Source organism: Bos indicus, chromosome 8 (genome assembly GCF_029378745.1).
Source record: "Bos indicus isolate NIAB-ARS_2022 breed Sahiwal x Tharparkar chromosome 8, NIAB-ARS_B.indTharparkar_mat_pri_1.0, whole genome shotgun sequence".
In the NCBI taxonomy this organism is placed as follows: Eukaryota; Metazoa; Chordata; class Mammalia; order Artiodactyla; family Bovidae; genus Bos; species Bos indicus.
In genome coordinates, this window is record NC_091767.1 from 104177384 (window position 1) to 104202908 (window position 25525).

The 25525-nt window shown below is 44.7% G+C and overlaps 1 protein-coding gene across 14 annotated transcripts in view; it reads right to left on the minus strand.

Annotated features, from left to right (window-relative positions):
• The window catches only part of TNC (tenascin C), a 102481-nt gene that overhangs the window by 61297 nt on the left and 15659 nt on the right, over window positions 1–25525 (minus strand). For all 14 annotated transcript variants that reach the window (XM_070795352.1, XM_070795355.1, XM_070795354.1 and 11 more), the window contains exons 2-6: window positions 10262–10855; window positions 5405–6814; window positions 3918–4181; window positions 2683–2798; window positions 1454–1610 (exon numbers count right to left, since the gene is read on the minus strand). In XM_070795352.1, coding sequence (XP_070651453.1) covers window positions 1454–1610; window positions 2683–2798; window positions 3918–4181; window positions 5405–6814; window positions 10262–10718 — 2404 coding nt within the window. In that variant the 5' untranslated portion in view covers window positions 10719–10855. The remainder of the gene's footprint in view (window positions 1–1453; window positions 1611–2682; window positions 2799–3917; window positions 4182–5404; window positions 6815–10261; window positions 10856–25525) is intronic.

Sequence of the window (25525 nt, forward strand, 5' to 3'; positions counted from 1 at the left end):
CTAATGATGTTTTTTCTTGTTGGTGCCCGTCTTCTACCTACCACAGTGGGATGTTGTCAAGATGATGGAAAACACTTGCTTATAAAAAAAGACAGTCTTATGAATTGAATTGTTGGATCTGAGTTAAGCAAAATGTGCAAATATTTAAATGCAAGATGTTCTTTCTTGTCATTAGTCAACAGATGTAAATTTTCCAATCACTCCCTGCCAAGAAGAGTCAATTCCTTAAGCAGTTGGCATACGTGTTATCTTGAAGAAGATAAAGAGATTTTCCCAAATGTCAGCACAGAATAATTTTATTTATTTATTTATAAAATTTTGCTTCTCTGTAGAACAATTCCAAATTCAGGATTTTTAGTCCGCCCACCAAACGATCTAACAGTGCCACATTGACCCCCAAGCAGTTCTGGCATCTTTAGTGCTGAGCTACATTTTATTTGGGTTCCTGTTGAAGAATTAACACTATATAACCCAGAGGCTAGTCAGTGTTATTGGTAATGGGGTTAAAGTCATAAAACTAAACCCGGGCTTAAAAATTCTTGCCCTTATAGGATTAACCACATGGTGTTAGTCAAACTGATTCCGCTTCCCTAAGCCTCAGTTTCTACTCTTGAATAAGAACAGCATTAATATTTGCCCTACCTCTTTCATTAAGACTGGTTACTAATATTAAATCGGATAGTGTGGTGGCTCATTTACTAGAATCTCCGGTATTTTCCTGTATCAGCGCCCCCTTTGAAATGTCACACTGAAGCGTCTCTCGTAAAGAGATGGGTCTGTTTCCCCACCCTTTCCATCTGGACTAGCCCTGAGATTGGCTTTGGTGGAAGTGACCCAGTGCTGGTTGTGAACTTGCTCAGCTGCTGTGAGGCCAGGTCCAGGCTAGCCTGTGGGAGGCTGGGGGACTGTGTGGGGCAGAAGGACACCATCCTGGCTGAGGCCATCCCAGGTCAACCAGCCCACACAGATGCTTTAAGTGAGTCCAGTGGAGAAGAGGAAGATTGTCCAACCCCTGATCACAAACGTGCAATCGTTTTAAGCTACTAAGTTTGGAGTTTGTTTTTTAGGTAGCAAAAGTGAATTGACACTGCTGCTCTGTAAGAGCAGAGAAGGCGATGGCACCCTATTCCAGTACTCTTGCCTGGAAAATCGCATGGATGGAGGAGACTGGTGGGCTGCAGTCCATGGGGTTGCTAAGAGTCAGATACAACTGAGCGACTTCACTTTCACTTTTCACTTTCATGCATTGGAGAAGGAAATGGCAACCCACTCCAGTGTTCTTGCCTGGAGAGTCCCAGGGACGGGGGAGCCTGGTGGGCTGCCGTCTGTGGGGTCGCACAGAGTTGGACACAACTGAAGTGACTTAGCAGCAGCTCTGTAAGAGAGCATGCTATCAACTAGAGGTGCTTTGCAGTCCAATAAGCTTTACAGTGGTATTAAAGGTAATACTCACGGGTAGTTGTCACTCTCTTCAGGCCAGGGCCCCGGGTATTGTTTTTCACAATGTGCAAGGATATCTCATACTCCTGCCCGGGAGCCAGGCCAGTTTGCCGGTACGTGGTCTCCGGCCTCCGCAGGCTCTTGGTGATCTCTTCCTCATCGTCTTTATTCTGAAATATAGAGGCACCTTCATAAGACCTAAGGCAATGCCAGACCCCTCGTTTATATGATTCATTCATTTTGTGTTCCTTCTTTCCTCTTTCACTCTTCCATCTGTTCACTAGGCACTTACTAAGCACCTGATCAGTATGGTGGGTGCTGAGGATAGAGAGACAATAAAGACGCCCTCCCATAGACCTCTCTACTCACCCCTTTGACACTCAAGAAAACTGAGAGGTGTGAGAAGCACAGGCACTCTGGAGCCACAAAATCAGTCCTTCCTTTCATAGATGAAGAAACTGGCATCCTAAAAGTCGGGTGATTGTCCCATCGTCACATAGTTGTAAGTGGCAGAGCCTGGCTTTGAACTCAGGGACCCACTTTCCTGTCTCATATGTGCTTTTAGTCACAGAGAGAAAGGATGCTCAATCTCAGATATGCTTGGAGGCATTTGAGACAGAGACCATTTTATTTTCTTTGTTTAAAACATTATTGGAGTATAGTTGATTTACGATGTTGTGTTAGTTTCTGTTGTATAGAATCAGTTACTACATATACCATTATTATATACACATTATTGCCTCTGAGTGGAGATTTGCAAGACTGTAACAGGCAATCAGAACCTAGAGATGACTTGCCATCTGTTTGTCTAGGCACTCAGTCCTAAATGCCATGCTTTTTGATTTCTTAAAATCAAGTGAAATATATGCAAATATGCAGGGTATAATTAGAGCCTTGAGTGCATATGTGCTTGGTCATGTCTAACTCTTTGCAATCCCGTGGACTGTAGCCCACCTGGCTCCTCTGTCTATGGTATATCCCAGGCAAGAACACTGGAATGGGTTGCCATTTCCTTCTCCAGGGAACCTTCCGGGCCCAGGGATAGAACCCACATCTCTTGTGTCTCTTGCATTCGCAGGAAGATTCTTTACCACTGCGCCACCAGGGAAGCCCTTTTAGTTAGAGCCTTGTCCCCCACCCAAAGCCAGGGAAGCAGAGTTGATGGAAAAGTCTGCAGAACCCCATGAGCATCTTTCTGGTTCTCATGGACAAACATGCCTGCTTCTCTTCTGTGCTCCTTACCATATTCCGGAAGATGACCTCCCATGTTTCAAAAGCAATGTCCAGAGGATCCCACTCCACTTCCACAGATGTCTCCTTGATGGACTTGAATTTTAGACCTTCAGGTGTAGGCAGGTCTGTCAGGAAGAGCACAGAGAGGAGGTAAGAATGAGTCCATGTGTGATGGGGAGGGACAGACATCATTCCACCAAACCCCACGGGGCTGATCGTCAGAGCTGGAGTCTTTTTAAGGGTTCTTCTGGGATGCTGTTGACTTTGAGGCATCATGAAAATTAATATAAGGGCCAGCCATATGATTGAATATTTGTAATTTCATATGCTTAAACTTAATATGAGCATAGACGTTAGAATCAGACATATGGGCTGATTGTATGTAATGATCATAAGCTCGATCATTACAACTTTTGTGTGCTTGGTTGAGTTGAACACAATGCCCTGAACCTTAGTTTCTTCACCCAAGAGAAGGAGGGTAAGTATGCCTGCCCCTGGAGAATGTTTTGAGACTAAATGATGTATTCCACAATGACTGCTAGCCATGGTTCCTGGCCTAAAGCACAAGTTTAATAAAAAGCTGCCAAGGTTATTCTTAGGAAGCAAAAAAGGACCAATTTCTAACCACAACTTGCTTTTTAAGAGTGGAGGTAATTTTTCTGATGTTGAACTCTTAAAGGAAGAATAACTTGAAACTTAATGTTTCCACTTTTGTATATTTTAAATATTTGTACAGTGAGTTCCACAGAAAAGTAACAGTAGAACAGAGTATTTAAGACTGCCAGGGTTCAAATTCCATCTCGACCACTTATTAACTGTTTGGTTTGGAACAAGAGGCTTAGCCATTTGGGGGTCTCAGTTTCCTCATCTGTAAAATGGGTTAACAATAGCTCCTGTCTCACAGGGTTATTGTGAGTTATAGGAGTTAGCATGTGATGAGTGTCTTTAAAAATATTCAGTAAGCTGTAAAAAAATGTATATATATATGTGCGTGTATGTGTGTATAGCTGAATCACTTTGCCATATGGCAGAAATCAACATTGTAAATCAACTATATTTAACTTTTTTTTTTTTTAAATTCAGTGGACGTCACTGGATTCCAGAGTTTTAGCTGGTGTAACTGTATGAAGTCAGCCACTGGCCTGTGGGGCAAAGGTGAGGCAGTAACATGCCGGTGGGGGTAGGTTATGCACTGGGCAGGCAGGGGGCAGTTGAGACTGCCAAGAGGGGTTCTGTGCACTCACATGTGGCCACCCTGGCGCTGACTGGAATGCTCTTCTTGTTCTCCAGGATGGCGAACACACGGATGAAGTACTCCACTCCAGGCTCCAGCTCCCGGATGGTGGCGGACGTCTGGTCTCCAGGGACCCGGAACTGCATTTCCAGGCCATCCTCGTGGGTGGGTGTGTACACGATGAGGTACTCCGTGACCCGCATCTCATTGTCCCAGGCCAGGTTTACGGTCTCTTCTGTCACTTCTGTCACGACAAGGTCTTTGGGAGGGGACACTGGCAGGAAAAAGGAAGGACAGCTTGGGTCAGATGGTGTCAGTAACACACTCTATGGGTCACAGCAGGGGCGTACTTGATGAGTCTGCATTTAAGGAGATTTGGGGCCTCTGTGATTGGCAGGGGAAGAGACAGGTCCAGTCTACTGTGTCTCATCTTCAAAACTTTTGGGGGCCACCCCTTGCCTTCAGGGTCAAGTTCCAGGTCTGCAGTGTGGCTTTCAACTTGTTTCTATTCTTTGGACCTTAGTTCAGATTCAGGCCATCTGCAGGAGAAAGTGCAGCCTGAGCTTGGCTTTCTGCTCTGAACTTCAAGTCATATATCCTTAGCCCTTGAAGGGTGTTGTAGGCTCATCTAGTCCAACTCTTTCCTTTTCTTAGAGGTGAGTGGGACTTGCTCTACTTCGCTGACTCATCAGATTTGGAACTTACTTCTCCCTGCCAGACTGGTGTTCCTTCCATACAGGCCTCCCTGGCTTGGCCATGTCACACACAGAGCCACGTGTTTATTCTCATGTGCTGATGGCTTTAATCAAGCTGATATTCTCCATTACAAGTATATATGGTGGATAAGGGAAGTACAAAGACCCTCATTAAACACGAACATTATTGGTCTTTGTGTGTTTCTCTTGACTTGAATACATGCCCTGTGCTAACTGCTGGGCTAATACTCCTCTAAGGCACTCAGAGTCCTTGGGATCAAGGACAGCAACAAAAAGATGATTTAAGAGACAAGTCTGCTTCATAGGTGATCAACATTGGTCTTTAGCTGAGCATGCATTTAAAATAGTTTGTTTTATGTAATCTCACTGTCCATTCAATTGAGTTGAATTTTAATTCCATCCAAACAGAGGGATTTAGTTTATGATGTCATATCAGTTTTACATGTCAGTGTGTAGAGTAGGAAAGAAGGTTGATGTTTAGCAAAAGGTAGATAATCATTTCATCTACCTTATCTCGGGCACCGGTTATGAAACTCAGTATAGAGGAGTTACCCAGATTCAGGTACCAGCTGTGTGATCTATAAGCTGTGTGTCCTTGGGACAATTCCAGAACCTCTCTGAGCCTCTGACCCCCAAATGGAAGCTCTGAGAGACCAGGGTGAGAGACCAGGGCTCCTTCAAAGAGCGTGTGCTTCTGTGTGTGCTTGTGTGTTTAGGGTAACACAGAGATCTACAGCACGTGCCAGCACCTGACGCCAGTTCGCTGGAGGCTGCTACTCACCCTGGGAGCAGTCTTCCCCGGTGTATCCCTCATTGCAAACGCAGCGGCCAGAGACGCACTGCCCCCAGTTGCTGCAGTCGTTGGGACAGGAGCGCTGTGCACAGTCGGGTCCGGTGAAGCCCTCGTGGCACACGCACTGGCCGTCCACGCAGCGGCCCTGGCCGTGACAGTCGCCGGGACACCTGCGCTGCGCGCAGTCGGGCCCGGTGAAGCCCTCGAGGCACACGCACTGGCCGTCCACGCAGCGCCCGCGGCCGTGGCAGTTGCCAGGACAGGCGAGGTCCGCGCAGTCGGGGCCGGCGAAGCCGTCCTCGCACACGCAGCGCCCGTCCACGCAGCGGCCGCGCTGGCTGCAGTCCCCGGGGCAGCGGAGTTCGCGGCAGTCCTCGCCCGTGTAGGCGTCGTCACACACACACATGCCGTTCACGCAGCGCCCGTGCTGGTGGCAATCGTGCGGGCAGCTCATCTCGCCGCAGTCATCACCCTGGAAGCCAGGCTGGCACTCACAGCGCCCGTCCACGCAGCGCCCACGGCCGTGGCAGTCGGAGGGGCACCGCCGCTGCCCGCAGTCCTCACCAGTGTAGCCCTCGTCGCACACGCACTGCCCGTTCACGCAGCGTCCATGGCCGCTGCAGTCGCGGGGACACTGCAGCTCTCCGCAGTCTGCGCCGGTGAAGCCATCATTGCACTCGCAACGCCCGTCCACGCAGCGGCCGCGCTCATGGCAGTCGGAGGGGCAGCGCCGCTCGCTGCAGTCTGGGCCCGCAAAGCCCTCGTCGCACACGCACTGGCCTTCATCACAGCGGCCGTGGCCGTGGCAGGCGTGGGGACAGGCGAGCTGGCCGCAGTCCTCGCCCGTGAAGCCCTCGTCGCAGGAGCAGGTGCCGTTGAGGCAGCGGCCGCGGTCAAAGCAGTCATTGGGGCAGACGAGTTCCCCGCAGTCGTCACCCGTGAAGCCCTCGTCGCACACACACTCATTCTCCACACAGCGCCCGCGGCCGTGGCAGTTGTGCAGACACAGGGGCTCCCTGCAGTCCTCTCCCGCGAAGCCCTCCTGGCACACGCAGCGGCCGTCCACGCAGCGGCCGTGCTCCTCGCTGCAGGGCACCGGGCATGTCTCCTGGCTGCAGTCGAGCCCAGAGTAGCCTTCAAAGCAGACGCAGGCCCCGTCCACGCACTTGCCCTGGTCGTTGCAGTCGCTGGGACAGGCCAGCTGGCCGCAGTCCTCGCCGGTGAAGCCCTCGTGGCACACGCACTGGCCGTCCAGACACTGGCCATGCAGGTGACAGTTGCCTGGGCACTCGGGCTCAGAGCAGTTGGGGCCTTTCCAGCCGGGTTCACACACGCAACCGCAGCCTTCTGTGCTGAAGTTGCCCCTGCCACTGCAGAAGGGCCTGGTGTCCACGCGGCCTGCAGGGAAGAGAACAGAGTCTCTCTCTGAGCAGGGGCAGCTCACTTTCTTGGCTTCTACCCACAAAACCCAGATTCAAATTCCATTAGAGCAAGGTGGCCTCTCAGGCTCCGTCTGGCTTGAAAATCAATTGGTTATTGTGTGGAATCAGGTGAGGCTGCCTGGCTAGCTCAGTCTGTTAAGAGCATGAGACTCTTAATCTCAGGGTCATGGGTTGGAGCCCCACCTTGGGCTGGTCTTCTATTTTGGGTTTCCCTGGTGGCTCAGATAGTAAAGGATCTGCCTGCAATGCAGGAGACCTGGGTTCGATACCTGGATCAGGAAGATCCCCTGGAGAAAGGGAATGGCAAGCCACTCCAGTATTCTGGCCTGGAGAATTCCACGGACAGAAGAGCCTGGTAGGCTACAGTCCATACAGTTGCAAAGAGTTGGACATGACTGAGTGACTAACACTTTCACAACCAATGACACTAGGCAGGCATTCTTAAGCTATACTCTCTGAAATTATGTGTGTACGTGTGTGTGTGTGTGTGTGTGTGTGTGTGTGTGTGTGTGTGTGTGTGTGTTTCCATCCCTGGGGAGAAGACTCGTTTTCATCAGATTTTCAGGTATTCCTGTGACTCCAAGGGTTACGAACCATTGCCTGTGGAATGCATCTTGCTGGGCTGTGTTTTTACTTCTCCCATAGTTAGCCGAGGTTAGCCATGTAAGAAAATAAGTGTTTCACCAAGAAATAATTGTTGAACTGAACTTAGTTCTGATGCCTTGATTCAATAACTGTGCCGCATTTGCAAAATGACTTAGACACTCTGGAGCTCAGATTCTCCATCCGTCAGGTGGGACCCATGGCCCACTCACCTGGGGTTGATTGGGTTAAATGAGGACATTAAGGACCCACCGTTGTGCTGATTCTGATTTCCTCTTGCAGAGGGTCTTGGTTCACTTAAGTCGGTATATGTGCTTAGGTGACCAAAGTTTTCTAAATTTTCAGTAACTGAAATGAGGCAGCTAAGTAGTGGCTTTCTGATTCTGCTAGGACAGCTTTCCGTTAGACTCAGCCCCCACAGAGCTCATGTGCATCCATCTTTTCCCACAATGTCTTGGCTGAAGTTGCAGCAGTGGGCGGTATGGCCTCCATGCAATCAAGGGAAAGAAACAAAAAAACTTGCTCCATTTTATCTGCATCTAAATACAGTTGCATTAATACATTGTATCTCCTTCCTGACAGCAGGAAGGAAGTAAATTTTAAGAAAAAAGTTGGCTTGAAAAGTGAGAATCTAAAACTATGTCATCTAGTATGGTAGCTGTTAGACACATTTGGCCTCTAAACCATTAAACTGTGGCTAGCCTGAGCTGAAACTCCAGTACTTTGGCCACCTCATGCAAAGAGTTGACTCATTGGAAAAGACTGATGCTGGGAGGGGTTGGGGGCAGGAGGAGAAGGGGATGACAGAGGATGAGATGGCTGGATGGCATCACTGACTCGATGGACGTGAGTCTGGGTGAACTCCGGGAGTTGGTGATGGACAGGGAGGCCTGGTGTGCTGCGATTCATGGGGTCACAAAGAGTCGGACATGACTGAGCGACTGAAGTGAACTGAACTGAACTGAGCCTGAATTTTGATGTGCTCTAAATGTGAACTAGAAACACTCTGGATTTCAAAGAAAGCATACAGGAAAAGAATGTAAAATATCCATTAATAATTTTTGTATAGTTTCCAAGCTGAAAGATTATTTACTTATATTGGATGAATGATTAAAATCATTTTACCTGTTCCTTTTTCATTTAATTAGTATGACTACTGGAAAAGTTATGATTAATTATATAAGTGGCTCATAGTTCTAATGGATAGCACTACATTAATGAGTTTTTTAAGCAATTCCTTTGGGTTCTATTAGTCCTATTCTGTAAATCCCCTCTGCATTTTACTAGGGGTTGAAAGAAGTGGAAGATGAACTAATTTGTACATAAACTTTTTTTTTGCCTTGGAAACCTAAAGGATGTCCTACGGTACTCTCAATTTATGATGATTAGGGCTTATTATTATGCTGATTAGCCTTTCCAGCTGGGTTCCCACATGCAGCCACAGCCTTCAGTGCTGAAGTTGCCCTGGCCGCTGCAGAAGGGCCTGGTGTCCATGCAGTTACAGTAGCCTCAATTTATGATGATTCGGGTTGCTCTTGATTGGAGCTGCTCTTGAAATAATCTGTCAAAATACTTTCTAGTATTTTGTTTGTTTGTTTTATGAGTGGCAGAAATAGATATTTTCACCTCTGATTTAGCGTTGTTGAGACCCGTGTATTTTTATCAACTTTAGGGAATGGAAATGAAGACAGAATTCCAAAGTGGCAAAATTCCTTAAAAAAAAGATGCACCTGGAGGCAGGCAGAGTTCTGGGAAACACAGGCACCGCCAAAGCTCCTGTTTCTCATCACTCTTTGTGTCTTCTCGTGCCAGTTGCTTAACTTTTTTTGAGTCTCATTTCTTAGATCTGTAGAATGGGGGTATTAAACTTTATCTCAAAGGGTTGTTGGGAGGATTAAATGAGACAGTGAATTATAGTGCCTGGTATTGAATTGGCCAAAAAGTTCATTTGGGTTTTCTGTAGGCTACAAGCCAACCCAATATATAAAGGACTTAGTTCACATGTGATCATCATCATTGTTGCCTTTAAACTGGAACATTTTTTCCTATTTCCCCCAAATTTTACATCACTGTAGGTTGTAACTTTGTGAGAACACCAGGGTATGGAATACTGTCATTTAAGTCCTAACTTGGCCACTTAGGTCAGGACCTTGGGGAATCCCAACTTCCTTTTTGGCCTTAGTTTCCTTATTTATACAGCAGGGTGATGGGGGTACATTACTACCTTTCAGAGAATGATCTTTGGGTGAGAAATTTCAAAATACATTATTAGGGTTTCAGGGTATGGCATGAGCAGATGTCATTGTCAAAGAAGTTTTAGAAGTGAAGTGAAAGTCGCTCAGTCATGTCTGACTCTTTGTGACCCCATGGACTATACAGTCCATGGAATTCTCCAGGCCAGAATACTGGAGTGGATAGCCTTTCCCTTCTCCAGTGGATCTTCTCAACCCAGGGATCAAACCCAGGTCTCTGGCCTTGCAGGTGGATTCTTTACCAGCTGAGCCACCAGGGAAGCCCTAGTTTTAAAAACTAGTACTTAAAAGTAAGATAGGGTTTTTCAAAGCAAGATTTCTCAGAGGCCTGAAAATTCCTCTGAAACATTTGTCACCATGACTCTCCCAGAGCCTATTAGATATGGTTACATTCTCCACAGTCGTGGGTCCATTAAATCTCTTTTGAATGAACACCTTCTGAGGCTGGTTCCCCAGGGAACCCACTCTGGAAACAACTGAGGATCCTGCCTGGCTCACCGTTCCTCCCATCCATACAGTGAGGGGCTGGACCCGTCACCAGCTCCTACCTTCGGCAGATTGCAGGCAGCAGCCCGCTCCCGAGGTGCACTGTTCCCGCAGGGAAGACACCAGGTTCTCCAGCTCCTCCAGTCTGCTCAGAAGCTCCTTGACATCAGGAGCAGCTGCACAGCCACAGGCCCGGCGGGGGATGTTGATGCGGTGAGTGAAGACGATCTGGTTTTCCCCGTCCACCGTGTGCTCCTGGAAGCTTTCCCGGGGCTCTGACGGTGCGGCCAAGTCTTTCTCCCCGCTGGCAGATTCCAGATCCACCGAACACTGGGACCCCACGGGCAGCTTGATATTGTAGACGTGATTGAACACCACCGGCTGGTTTTCCTCTGGCAGGGTGACGTTCATCCCGCTCTGCTGCTTGTGCCGGATGACTTTCTTGAGGACGCCACCTTCGGCCGGAAGGGCAAGCAGTGCTAGGAAGAGGCCTGCCCATAGCCGAGTCATGACCCCCATGGTGGAGGTGAGTTTGGCTGAATGTCTCAGGGTGCTTGTGGTCCTAGGGTACCTCACTCTTAGGTAGAATCGGAGATTCGGAAGCAGAGAGCAGAATCCAAATCAGTTGCTCCTGATCTTCTTGAAGGAGTCCTCTCCTACGAGTAAACAAAGGAAAGCCAAAGCTTGTTAGTATCTGTTGCTAATTGAGTCTGTTGAATATCTGCAGTTCTTAGTTAATTTTGATGTTCTGTTTCCTGTGTTTGAAGATCTCCTTTTATTCCTTCAGTATGTGCTGTAGTGTGGTCATAAAATGGTCTCTAAAAGAATTTTGCAATCATGAAGGAATGATTTTACTCACAATTCAGTATTTGGAAATATAAGGAGAAAGGACAAAACTTTGGAATAAGACAGATCAGATGTGGTTTGGATCTAAGCCCTAACTCTGGGCCTTTGGGTGAGTTATATAACTTTCATTTGTCTTATTTTACTTCTGTACAGTGAAGATCATAATATCAGAGTCAAAGTAATGATGTAAGTGAAAACATTGAGGAAATCACTCATATAATCCCGAATCCCTTCAATATTTGCTGAGTGAGCACACTGAGTGATGTGAGGGTCACAGTCGAATAGATGTTGAGGAATTTCTCCCTTCATTATTGATTCTCCAATCTGAAATTAACTCTATCTGCTGTTTGCCTCTCCTGTGGGAAGCAAAGTTTAAAATCCAAGACTTTAGAAGGCAAATTGAGTTTTTATTCCAGCTTAACATCTTGTAATATGATGGTTGAAACAATATTCTATATCTTTGAACTTTAGTTTCTCTTCCTTTTTATTTCTAAAACTTTAAAATATCAGGTTTTTAGAAGAACTTGACAGAATGTTCCAGGACCAGTTATCCAAGCTATGACCAAGGGCAAGAGATGACTCAGAAATGGTATCCATGAGCCCTTGCTGTCTTCTGCAATCAACAAGTACTTAAACTATTCTTACTGAGTGTTTTTTCTTCCCCTCCCCTCACACTCATAATTGAAGCCTTAACCCTCAGTGTGACTATATTTGGAGATAAGGCTCTTAGGGAGGTAATCAAGGTTAACTGAAGGTCACGAGGGCTGCATCCTAATCTGATGAAGATTAGGATGTCCTTTAGAAGAGGAAGAGACTCCACATTTCTCTCTGACTTGGCTTTTCTGTCTTGTGCACAGAGGAAAGGCCGTACGAGGACACGGAGAGAAGGTGGCTGTCAGTATGCTTTATTATTCAAATTAGGTTCCTAAGAAGAATTTGTGGATCTTTGATGTAGGCAAGCCCACTGGATGAAAATTATTATGAAGAGGAGAACTTGGCAAGTTGTCTTCTTTCAAGCTACCATAGCCCATCTTAGTTGTTTACTGGACAAATATTTATTGATTGGGTATTCTATTGCAATTGTTTGAACTCTCTTAGCCTTCCACAGAGTCCTTCTTTCTCACCCTCTTCCCATCAATTCTTTGCCTTTTTTTTTTTTTTTATGAGGAAGGGCCAAGGGCCAAGTTTGAAATGCTTTTGGACTTTTACCCAAGACTTTTGTGTTGCTAAATGACTTAAATTTCCATCTAAAAGGCTGTTAGAATCATTGGTTGAGACTTAAAGGCAACGAGTCTAGGGAAATACTGACCAGAGTATGGGTTGAGTGAGGATTTCTCACTCTGTATGTAAGAGACGTGCACTGGCAAAGCCAAATGCTCTGTTGTTTGGAGGAAGGAAATGTGATTCTTGAGGGTTGTGTATTTCCCATATTGGCTCCTGGTGGTCTGAGGGCAGGGGGATGTTTTTGCACTTCAGGAAAGACTCATTATAGCTTCAACATGGTGGAAAATGTCTAGACTTTGGAGCTAGACATACCAGAGTACAAATGCCACTCACTAACTCTGACTTGGGCAAACTACTTGTCTGTCCATCCTCAGTCACTTCAGTTGTGTCCTACTCTTTGAGACCCTGTGGATTACAGCCCACCAGGCTCCTCTGTCCATGGAGTTCTCCAGGCAAGAATACTGTAGTGGGTTGCCATTTTCTTCTCCAGGGGATCTTCCCGACTCAGGGATTGAACCTGCGTCTCTTAGGTCTCCTGCACTGGTGGGCGGGTTCTTTACCATTAGCGCCACCTGGGAAGCCTGGGCAAACTATTAATCCTCTCTAAACCATGACCTCACTTGTACAATGAGGGATCAAAATCCTTCCAGAGGGAATTATGAATTAAAGATCTGCACAGAAAACACCCAAAATGGTATCGAGGCCATAGTAGGCACACATTAAAAAATAGCTGCTATTTTTTTGTACTCTGAGGAACAAAACCTAGCACGAGTCCAAGCTAATAGCCTACTTTTGCTTCAGTTTAACCTCCTCATTGAATCCAGTCCTAAGCCCAGCAGCAACTTGGATCTAGATCAAAGAGGAGCTGCAGAAATCACTGATGTGTAAGGGGGTAAACCTTATGAAGATAAATATACTAGAACTGGAAATATTTACACCAGAGAAGCAAACATACAAAGCAAATAACAACCTTTAAAAATGTAAAATATTCTCATACAGATAGCTGACTGATTCATGCCTTCTCTGAGGACAGACCTGGGGAAAATTACTTTAGGTTGCAGTTTGTTACATATAATTAGACAGGAAGGATCGTGTTCTGATAGTATGGCTTTTAAAATCAGAGAATGAGTCTTTAGAAAGCGCAAGCAGAAGCACTTCTTATCTTCCTAGGCAGGGATCAGGTGATGGAAGGTCTGGAAAAGATCTCTCAGGAGGAAAGAATGCAGACCTGTGCATATTTATTCGGTAGTTGAGAAAGCCAAGGTGGAGAGGAACAGGATCACTCTGTATAAACCCTGGGGAACCAGGAGCTGGCTCGTCCCCTGTGGCCTCAAAGGACAGAATAAGCCAGTATGTGTGTGCATCGCAGGAGGAGAGGAGGATTGGTTATAAGAAGGCAAACTTCAGCACAATAGGAGAAATACATTTCTTTTGCTAAATTTTTAAAATTGAAGGATAACTGTTTTACAATGTTGCATTGGTTTCTGCATACAGCAACTCAAATCAGTAATAATCATAACTATATGTGTGTGTGTGTGTGTCCACTCCCTCTTGAGCCTGACTCCCACCACTCTAGGTCATCGTAGAGCACCAGGCTAGGCTCCCTGTGTTATACAGCAGCTTCCCATTAGCTCTCCGTTTTATACATGATGGTGTATATACGTCAATGCTACTTTCTCAGTTCATCCCATCCTTTTCTTCTCCCACTGTGTCCACAAGTCCAGCAGGAATAGAGATGCAGATGTAGAGAAAGGACTTGAGAGATACACTTCTAATTGGAATTACCCAATAGAAGGGCTTTGGATAATATAGCAAACTCCAAGTCACTGGTATATAAAATGAAGAGTGTTGAAGAGCACAGATATATAGACAAACCGCCTGGAGTTTGAGTCATTGTTCAACCACTTCCTTGGACAAACTGTTAGCTATAATGCAAGCCAGAGTCATGGCATCAATAAAACATGCTATGAGTGTTCTTGTAGGACTGCTGTGGAGTCTGTGTGAGATGCTGTGTGTAGAAGGAACAGGACAGTCTTTGGCAGCAGTGAGAGCTTTTGTAGTGAACAATATGGACTTCAGTGAGCATTTTTTTCCAGGATTTTCTTTTTCCAACTCTTGAAAATCCTATCTTGGCATATGTAAGTCTGTCTTTGTGTTGTTTTTGTTTTTTAAGCAAGGATGGGTTCTGCAGTGAAGTGAAGCTCTCTCTTTCTCAGAACTCCCAGGCGAATATGTCCTGGGAGATTGTCTCTCTACCTTTATATCCATACATCTACATCTTCATCTTTATGTCTACATCTATACCCACACCTACACCTATACCTAAGTCTATATCTCTATGCCTATACCTAAAACTCTTGTCTATCTCCCATCTGTCAAGTCATCTATGTTCTGTCTTCTATGGCCTAAAGACTAAAGGAGCTGTTTGTCAATGTTTGCCCAGGAGGGCTGCAGGAAGACACACAGCCTTTGTATTGGCTCAATACATAGATTCTTGGGGTCACACATCCAGGACAAAGTGCTCTATCCAAGCCATGCAGGTTGCCATGCTCTGTAACCTGTCTTGGCATATATGCTAAATGCAGAAAAATACACCTGTGGATCATACTCTGCTTTCTATTTTTATCAAAAGAAAATGTTAGAGCCAGATTAACTCTTGTGATTGTGCTGGTGATTCTTTAGATGCCTTCTTTCCTGTTAACTTCTTAAGCATGATTCATCTGGAGAATAATGACAACAGTAACAACAAAACCTTAAAGATTTCTTCATGAGAGAAAAGGCTTAAGAGGAAGAAAAGTCTTTGAGTTCACTGGTCTAGAGCTGCACTGTGCAGTATGGAGGTCACTAGTCACAGGTGGTTATTAAAATCAAATACAACTGAAGATTCCATCCTCAGTGGTACTACTCACATTTCAAGTGCTTAAGAGCAATGTGATGAGTGGCCATGATATCAGATATTGTGGCTAAGGAACAATTCCATCATTGTAGGAAGTTCTATTCACCAGTACTAGTTTAGAAGTCTGCTTGGTAATATCAAGCCCATAGTACAAATGAGGAAACTGGAGCTTAGAGAGGTCAAAGAAAGTCTAAAAAGAAAGTTAGGACAGCTGTTAAGTCTCCTATATTATTATAATACAGTTGTGTGTACCTCACATCCAGGTACCAGGAGACTAGAGAAGATGACTCCTTTTCAGTAACATAAACAAGTACATGTGTGTACTAATTTCATACCTTCTATATTCAAACATATCCAGGTACAAGTATATGTACCTGGATACATGTGTGGTCTTTATGGCTATTGTTCTCCTTAAATCTGAAAGGACATAGACCTTGCCCCAGGTTATCATCCTATCCCCCTCCTACACTTGCAATACAAGGTATTTTTTCTTTTTCTTTCTGCATATGTTACAGCTCCAAGTGCTCCATGAGATTCTTCTAAAATCAAACCAAAGATAACTTGCCCAGGAACCACTCTGACTATGTCTAACATCTTGTCCGGCCCAGCCTCACCCTTCTCTTGGGAGCTGGTAGACCTGGTCAAGATCAACTCATGGCTCTCCTGCTTCTGTTGACTCTGCAATGCCTTGCTCCAGACTTTTTGAGGGGACTCAGTCCATTTCCTTCAGCTTTCTGGAGAGTTCTATCAATGAAGCAGCTAGTATGGGAGAAAGAGTCTGGTCTTTGCAGAGAAATAGACCTATGTTAGAATCCAAATCTTCCACTTAGTAGCTGATACCTGTGGCCATTCACTTCCCCCTCTAAGTATCACTTGCCTCATCTCCTACAAGGCTATGGATTTTCCAGGCAAGGGTACTGGAGTGGGTTGCCGTTTCCTTCTCCAGGGGATCTTCCTGACCCAGGAATCGAACCCAGGTCTCCTGCATTGCAGGCAGATGCTTTCCCCTCTGAGCCACCAGGGAAGCCCCCATATATGTGCCTATTTCATAGAGTTATGAGAAGATGGGATAAGATGAAAAGGTGTACTTAAAGCTACTAGCATGTGCCTGGCACATAGTAGGTACTTAATATGGTACCTAATGGTAACAGAAACAACAATAACGACACTGGTCAAGTAGATAGTAGATTAGAAAGCTTGCATTCAGAAGGCGGGGAGAATCAGGGAGTTACAGCATGGCTATGATTACGATATAATGGTAATAAAGGAGATTGTTAACCTAAGTCTGTTAAGTTTCAAAGTGGAGGGTGACTACATTTTTTTGAGGGGCTGAAAAAAGACACCTTAAAAGGGGTAGCACCTGACCTGAGCCTGAAGGTTGGGTGGGATTCTAAAAAGTGGTTGGATGCAGTTGAGTAGGTGGATTGAATTTGCTCCTCACCCAGCTACCTTTCTTGCTTGCTGCTGCTGCTACATCGCTTCAGTCGTGTCCGACTCTGTGCGACCCCATAGACGGCAGCCCACCAGGCTCCCCCGTCCCTGGGATTCTCCAGGCAAGAACACTGGAGTGGGTTGCCATTTCCTTCTCCAATGCATGAAAGTGAAAAGTGAAAAGTGAAAGTGAAGTCGCTCAGTCGTGTCTGACTCCTAGCGACCCCATGGACTGCAAGCCCACCAGGCTCCTCCATCCACGGGATTTTCCAGGCAAGAGTACTGGAGTGGGGTGCCATTGCCTTCTCCTGCTTAGGTGTCTAGAAAGTGGGAGAAGCATGAGAAAAGGCAAGGAACGTGTGGGTGAGGAGGAGATGAAGGGAGATGACAGCAGTAGCAGCAGCTTCCCTTTGTGACTCCCTGATGTGGGCCAAAGTGCGATCACACGTACGGAATACCGACATCCTGGTTCCAGGGGGGTGTGTAAGATGTGCACAGGAGTGGAAAGAAGAGGGCATGTGGAGTTGACAGAACCAGTAAGGAGAGCAGTAATGGTCAATGTGAAGGGCTGGTACTGAGCTGGATGAGCACTGCTGTATCTTTTTAAGGCCAGGTGCCTAACTGCTCAGTGTCATCTATGCAGATTAGGCAAAACATAGGCTTCTGTATTTGGTCCCTTGGTCTGCAAATTCCTGGCACACTTACGGTGCCTGCTATTGAAGAAAAAAAAAGATGAAAACAATGGTCTTAAAGGCTCTTTTTTTTTTTTTCTTTTTTTTTGAGGGAGTGAGTGTTAATATGTCAGGATTTTATCATTTATAGAAGATAAAAATTAGTTCTTGTTTCAGTCTCTTCATTATTAGATGTTGCCAGTATAGGATGATATTTCCAAATTTTGGCATTATAGGTTTTTATTTGGAGCATTACTCTGAGGTACCACTTCATCCAGTAGATGCAGAAACCACGGTGTGGTCATGGCAGCCACATCCCAAGACTTTTTTGGTTTATAATTGTATATTCTGAGGTGCCTCAGCAGAGCTGTTTGATAGTTAACCTTTTGGAAGCAGCATGAAATAAACTAACGGTTATTTTTAGGCACTTCATCACAGGACAAAGACCACTGCTTAGATGAAGGAGTCAACAATCTCTGAATTTTTTCCGGGTCACAGCTGGAGAATAAACAGTTTCATTTCTAGATAAAGATAAAACTTCCAACTGGCTAGAATCATATTTCAGAATACTTATGACTTCACTCTTAGTAACTCACAGAATATATTTATCTTGTTGACTTAGGCATTTACGTCAAATAGTCTGGGCTTGGGGGAACCAGGAAGATTCCTGATGGTTTAAAAATCCAGATGAATTTCTTTCCACATCATTTTGGCAACACCTGAGGCAGATCACATTTTTCTTCCTGCTTACAGGAAAGAGAATTTTATTGTGCACAGCCAGTAAAGCATGGAGCTGCTTACATGGGTGTTCTTAAAGGTTCTAGAAATTCTCACCCCTTGTCCTTCCCAACATCCATAAATTCCTTCTTGGACTGTGTCAGGAAGAGAGAGGAGCCAAGAAACAGCCTGAAGTGTGGATTTTTTCCGAGGACATCTGATCCTTCCACTTGAGGGAGTCCAGTACAACCTGTGTCTTAAAGGAATTGAGCAGACACTTCCTGCCAAAACCAAAAGCCCTCCAAGCCCTAGGTGTAGGAGCTCCAGCACTGAGAAGCACTTAGCCATTTGGGTAGTACGGTGGCGCGTAGCTGGTACCCAGTTAGGAGGCTTGTGGAGCTAGCAGTCATTTCACAGCCCTGGGAATTAAATTGCTCTTAAAATCATTCATTCTTGCATCAACAGAGAGGAGTTGAATGATGATTAAGACCAGGCTGTGGGACAGCTCAAGAGGTAGTCAGGTGTTTCAGAGGCCAGTGATGGATAGTTCCTGTTCTCAGAGAGCTCACAGCTCAGGAAAGGAAACAGGCAGGAAAACAGATACTCACAGGGAAGAATGATAGATGCTAAAACTGACAAATCTCCAAGGAGAGTCTGTGCAGCTTTCCAGAGTATCTGCTCTAGAATCAGCCAAGTGCTATGGATTCTGGTCCTGCCAATGGCTATTAATTTGAATCTAATGGAACTGTCAGTTTCAAGGTCAAATATGGTTGGATAGAGGCAACCTCATATGGCTCCATCTAGTGGCTTTGACCTTAGATGTGTAGCACTGCCTCTGTGAGCCTCAACTTGGGGCTTCCCAAGTGGCACAGTGGTAGAGAATGCCAATGGAGGAGAGGCAAGAGACACAGGTTCAATCCCTGGGTCAGGAAGATCCCCTGAAGTAGGAAACAGCAAACCACTCCAGTGTTCTTGCCTGGAGAATTCCCTACACAGAGGCGCCTGTTGGGATGCCAGTCCATGGGATGGCAAAGAGTTGGACATGACTGAACACACACACACACACACACACACGAGCCTCAACTTTCTTGCCTGTAAGATGGCAATACTCATAAGAACCCCACAATAAAGTTCTTTCAACTGAAAGTGAGAAAAAAGTGAGATCAAAAGGGATCACACTTGGAAATATGTAGGACAGTGGGCGACAGGAAGAAGGTCTTAGTAGCTGGTGTACTGTTATTGTGTGGTGACTTGTGTCTTTTGTTTGGAGAAGGCAGTTGTGGAAGGCTAGTTTCTGAAGGATGAGGGATTCCTGAGAGAATTTTGGGGAGCCACTTCATGCCCACTGTTTGCTTTTTCCATGGAGACGCATAATTTGTAATATTTCAGTTGTCAAGTGACAGAGACACTCTGAAATCCTTAGGAGAAGAGGAGGCTGGGTCTATAGTCCTGGTTTTCCTCCTTACCTACGTATTCTCATTCAGTAGCAAGAAAAGCAAGCCCATGACCCCAGGGTGGGGCTCTTTTGGGCAGGTCTTGGCCAAGAGGCGGTGCTGCTACTGGGATGGCTGTCCATGCTGCTCAGCCAGGGCTTTCTCCACAACAGACTGCCTGCGGTTTAGTTTTTCAAGACACTGCTTCTGACGGGAAACGTTTGGCTCAGATTTTCAGTACTTTCCATAGACACAAACAGACATTGGATTAGAGAATCTAAATCAGACTTCAGAAGGGTTAGAGGCAACTGAGAAAATCACCGCGTCCTTGGTGGCAAATCTGAGGCACCCACGTGCATCCTTAGCATGTATGTGGCAGACATTGCTAATCGATGCCTGCACAATTCCTTGGGGCTCCACTTCACAGTTAGGGGACTAGACACTTCAGGCAGCCAGAAGGAATTGAGTAAAAGTAACACATGCCATGAAAGAGAATGCCTGGACCTAAACACCCAAAGAGGATCACTGGCTCTTCAGTTTAGTTCAGTTCAGTCGCTCAGTCGTGTCCAACTCTTTGCAACCCCATAAATTGCAGCACGCCAGGCCTCCCTGTCCATCACCAACTCCCGGAGTTCACCCAAACTCATGTCCATCGAGTCAGTGATGCCATCCAGCCATCTCATCCTCTGTCATCCCCTTCTCCTCCTGCCCCCAATCCCTCCCAGCAACAGAGTCTTTTCAAATGAGTCAACTCTTTGCATGAGGTGGCCAAAGTATTGGGAGTTTCATTGGCTATTAGTATAAGGCAAACATTAAATCCCGGATATCCTACCTATTTTTTCAATGAATTTGATTAAGGTTTACCTATTTGCTGAGACCCTTGGGAGGGCATCAACAAAGACTTCTAGTAATTCTTAGTCTGAGGTCACTATAATGGTCCCCAGAAAGAAAGATCTGCAATGGGATCTTAGAGAGCATCTGTGTTGACATGTTTAGATTTCTTGGTCCTATAGGATTTCTTCAATTGCCATCCATCCATTCATCCATCCAATTATATATCTTTTTAGTATGCCTTTATTAAGTGACTACCATATGCCAAGCCCTGAGTTAAGCATGAGGGATATAAAAGTGAAGAAGATAAGCACAGTCTCTATTATCAAAAAGCTTGTAGTTTCCTCTGGAAAGGTCATGAAATAGAATCAACTTTATTTTTTATGCATTTACAATGATTATTTATCGATAGTCACATTTCATTGGAAGAACTGACTTTAAATCCTTGTACTGTGGATTGAATATATGTGATATTCCTAAGTGTCCCAGCACACTCTAAGCCAGGAGCAGGAGTAGAAATGTTAAGCCTCTTTCAGGAGCTACCTGCAGTTTACTTATAATGTGCCTCCTGATGTGTTGTTAGGTGCTGGGAAAACTAAGCAGCGTAAGGACCTCTTCTCTGTTTCCAGAAATCTCAGAAGTTAGAACACACACAAAGTCCAGTAGCAGCGAGAGTATGGATGCAGGCATTGAGAGAAGAGGTGTCACTCTGAGCTTGGAAGTTCACAGACGACTTCCTGGAGGAGGAAGTGCTTAGGATCCCCAAATACCAATTGAAGAGGCCTTGTATGATCAAGACAAAATTGAAATGATGACAATGATAATAAAATGTAATAAACTATCATTCACTGAGTGCTTAATTGCCAGAGCTTGTGCCAAGCATTTTAAATCTCCAGTTTAAACTCTTACAAAGTGATATGAGGTGGTATCTTTGTCCTCACTTTGCAGGTGAGGAAACTGAGTCAGAGGACAAGTAAGCGTCTCTGCCAGTTCAGATATTCATTAAGTAGTGGAGTTAGGACTTGAACATGGGTCCATCCAAGTCCAACGTAAGTGCTCTGAGCCACCATCTTATAAAGTCTTTTGTGCTGGGCCAAGGAAAGGAGTTATGATTCAAGACCAAACCCAAGCTCTGTCTATATAACTGCCAAACACCTGGCTCAAGGGGGTAATACTATCAGTATCCTGGGATTGGGGCCTTAAGATGCCACATGACCTGCCAGTTCTGTAGAAACGAAGCATGCTGACAGACACGTTGGAGACGCTGTTGAGCTCAGTTGTCACCGAGGAAGAATTTCAGATGTCTTGAAGTCTCTTCAGTAGTCCTGTTCCCATCTGAGCAGGCACATTTCTCTATCCTTCAACATCCAGCTCCAAAAAAAATCATCTATTATTAGAAGCTTTCTCAGGTAACTTTTTTTCCTCTTCTGAATTCTCTGAGTATTGATCTGATATTATTTCCGTCACATGTCATTCTAAAAATGATTTGGGTAGCTTTATCACATATGTATATCTTCCTCTCTTAGAGCAATAAGCGAATTCTGTCTTGTACTTATATTCAACTTAGCAGTTCATCTCCATACAACTAGACTGTATGTATACTGCAAGCCCCACGAGGGCAGGAACCACATCTGTGTCATTCATCTCTTAATACCCAACACCAACTATTGTGTTCTGAATATCATAAATGCACACTATATTTGAATAAAATGTAGCTAAATATATTTCTTGATTTGAGCTTACCTACAGTTAGCTGATGCTTATTTTCGTGGAATTGATGAACAAATAATCTTTGTTTCATAATGGCCTTAATGTAATTGGCTCTCCTGTGATCTCTTTTAAGGCACGACGTATTGAGGAATTCATTATAGCTCCACTCCTGGAATTAGTTCATTTTGCTCATTTGGCTATTCACTGAGTTTGTATCAGTTCTATGGGCCAGATGCCATAAGCACAAGTGTTACAAAAAATATCCAAGACAGACCTGACTCTTTCCTATAAGATTCTAATCAATACCTCGAGTTCTGGAGGCCCCAGTACTGCCTGCTTTCTGTCTGACTGAAGTATACTCAGCTGGACCTTTGGCAGGAGCTGGACTTCACCAGGCATGTAAGATAGCGTAAAACTCTGATTTCAATGCAAAGGCAGCATCCTTGGTTACTGGGAATCCTTCCAGTTTCATTGCAGTGTTATTTATTAAATTTAGGTCACACTCTCTCTCCTTTTGTATTTTGAATTTTCATTATTTATTTTTAAGCTCCTAGAGATTGGAGGCTCTCATGGGGCCACATAGAAGCACATGCCATAGACTGAAAAGCTACACAGTGAGCTGAGAGCCACGCTTCTGCCAATTGCTGTGGGCAAGTCACAGCCGCTCTTGGGGCTGCAAGGAGTCATGTATGGTTTCAATTCTAGAGTCTCTTTTGTTCTAGTGACGCGTGGTCCGCTGCTGATTCGGCAATATTTCTGCTGAACCTAATTTTGGATTTCATTTTTTTAGACCCAAGTCACACGGCCAATTTTAAGAATACCTCCCACCCCCCCATCCCTGCCCAATCCTGAGTGTTTCTTTCTTTAGAGTTTGGCCTAAGCACTGGAAGTGCTTCGTGGCTTCCTCCCTCCCATCCCTTGAACATACATTTCATTACCAACCAAGTTAAGCCCACAAATCTTAATCCATAAAGTAGTTCCACCCAGACACAATAATGAGATTCATACTTGTGGTTTAGTATACCTAAGAAAAGCTCAGATGAAATATGACTAGATCCATTGATACATTCAGACCACAAACTGCCCTGGTATGGTCTGGTTTCAATTTTTGAAATAAAAATTCTGCAGAGCACTTGCTTTCTCTGTCCTATTTCTTTACCTAGACAGAAAAGAAAATAAAAAAAAAAAGTGGGTCTGACCACGTGGCAACAATATAGGTTCCTATAAAATTCTGGAAAACTGTTTCAAAAATAGATTTGAATTCATTTCCCAGTGGAACAATGACCTCCTCTGTTTCGGCTCTCATCCAGAATTTTAAGAAATCTCGTTGGCTCTTGCACAAGTATTGGAAAATGGGTTCCTGAACTCTTGAGCAAGGTACAAAAATAAAGAGGTTTATTTAGGAAGGGCAGGTTATAGATGGACTCATAACTCAACCCTAAAAAAAAGAGACTTTTCTAAAAAGAGCTGCATAACACGGTAGCCTTTGTCAACTCATTATCAGCCACCCAAGGCCAGAGATGGAGTCTTGGGAGGGGATATGGAAACTCTTAAGAGGAATTATGTTGGGAGAGAGAAGGAAATTGTCTTCTCAGTTAGGAAGACCTGAAATCAAATTGTTTACCTGCTGGGAGCCCTTGACAAAGTCCTCTAACTTTTCTGAATTGTGGCTTCTTCAGTGTAACATAAAGATTTTCCCAGGGTTTTTGGAGACAGAGTGTGATAAGGAGTTATAAATGCCTGGTGTATTAATAATAAGTGCTACCTAGATGTTAGTATTCTCCTTGTCTCTCCTTTTCCTTCTTGTCCTCCCCTATTAGGAAGCTCTACAGCACTGAACATATATATTTTTTTAAACAAATCATAATACTGTAGAGGTCACTCAAGTGTTGGTTAAGAGGCTGAATCTGGTTTGAGGTGACAACTTTCAGTTTATGTGTCAATTTCAATCAGCTGATAATGGCTGCCTGGAGCCACTTTGAGAAAGATTCTATGGCTGTGTTTGAACTCAAGGGAAAAAGGTGTTGTGATGGATTAGCAATGTCTTCCATGGTGGGGGCTGGTGTTAGTATGTGTGCAAATATTTGGCATAGCAAGACTACCTAGCTTTGGCCGTCTTTTCCGACTCTATGTGCTGATATTTAAATGGATGGAATGCGGCTTGACTGATGCCTGTGTCAGAGGGAGCCAGATGGAGTCACTGACGATTATAAAAGCCTGTATGAATCAACTTCAATAATGTTTGATACATTTTGATGAAAGTTGACTCCTAAAATGGAAATATGCCTCTAAGACTAGAAGCAGGAAACTAGATTGTCAGAAAAAAACTCAAACTACTGTAGTAATTAATGAGTATGATCCCAGGCAAGGCAGACATACCTTCATTGTCTACTTTTTCTTTCTCAAAAAAGGGGTGATTTAAATGCTGCAATAATAACTAAGATTGATTGAACACATTTGAGCCAGGAACTGCATAAGGTGTCTTATGTGGATTATCTTATTGAATCTTCTCCAAGACCTTTGAGGTGACTGACTTTATTTTCCTCAGTTTATAGATAAGGAAACAGAGGCTTGCACAGCTCAAGGTCACAAAGCAAAAAAGGGGAAACTGGAGTTTAATTTGGGTAGACTGACTCATGAGTCAGAGGCTCCATTCCTAACCCTTGGCTCTGCAGCCTTCCTTTAATGATGTCCAGGAGTGGTTTGCATGACTGAGTTAAAAGGACCAATTGCAAAAGGACCCAGTGATAAAGGTCCAGAATAATTACTGGCAATGAAAGAGCTTTATGACTTACACAGAGAACAGGAGAAGCTTCACATAGCCTGAAAAATAGAGATTATTTCCAACCCTTGCCTTGAGTTTAATCTAGCTGGGCAACTTTAAGCAGCCTTTTCTAGAGTGCTATTTACAACATGTTGACAGTTATTAACGCAAAGAGAAGAGATTCCTAATTCAACTTACTTGGAAAATGTTATTTTAAACCAAACAAATTACCCCCGGCTTCTTTACTTCAGGATCTTCTAGGGTCTTTCATATGTTTGTGTTTATCTGAAATCTCCAAGAAAGGGAACATCCATAGTGTTTCCCAAACTTATTTGATTATTCTGTTTGAAGTGTGTCATAAGTTTGATGGCACAGAGTGGAGAAAGTGCAGATTTGGAAGCAATCCTAAACCTTCTCCTCTTTCATTTCCTTGCATGTTAGGTGAGAGTAATGACACCCCAATAATGGCTCGTCCATGATAACTGTGTAGCTCCAGGATGGAGCCTCTCTAGCAACTGAACATTTGTCCTGTGCTGGGAACATTAGTGAGGCCATTTAACTTTGACACCAACCTTATGACTTAGGAAGCACTGTTCGTATTTTACTGTGAAGAGAATTGAAGGTTTAAGGACTTCCCTGGTGATCCAGTGGTTAAGAACTGGCTTTCCAATGCAGGGTATGCACGTTTGACCCCTGGTCAGAGCACTAAGATCCCACATGCTGTAGAGCATCTAAGCCCGTGCACCACATAATGAGCCCACAGGCTCTGGAGCCTGCGCACCACACCTAGAGAGAAGCCCACA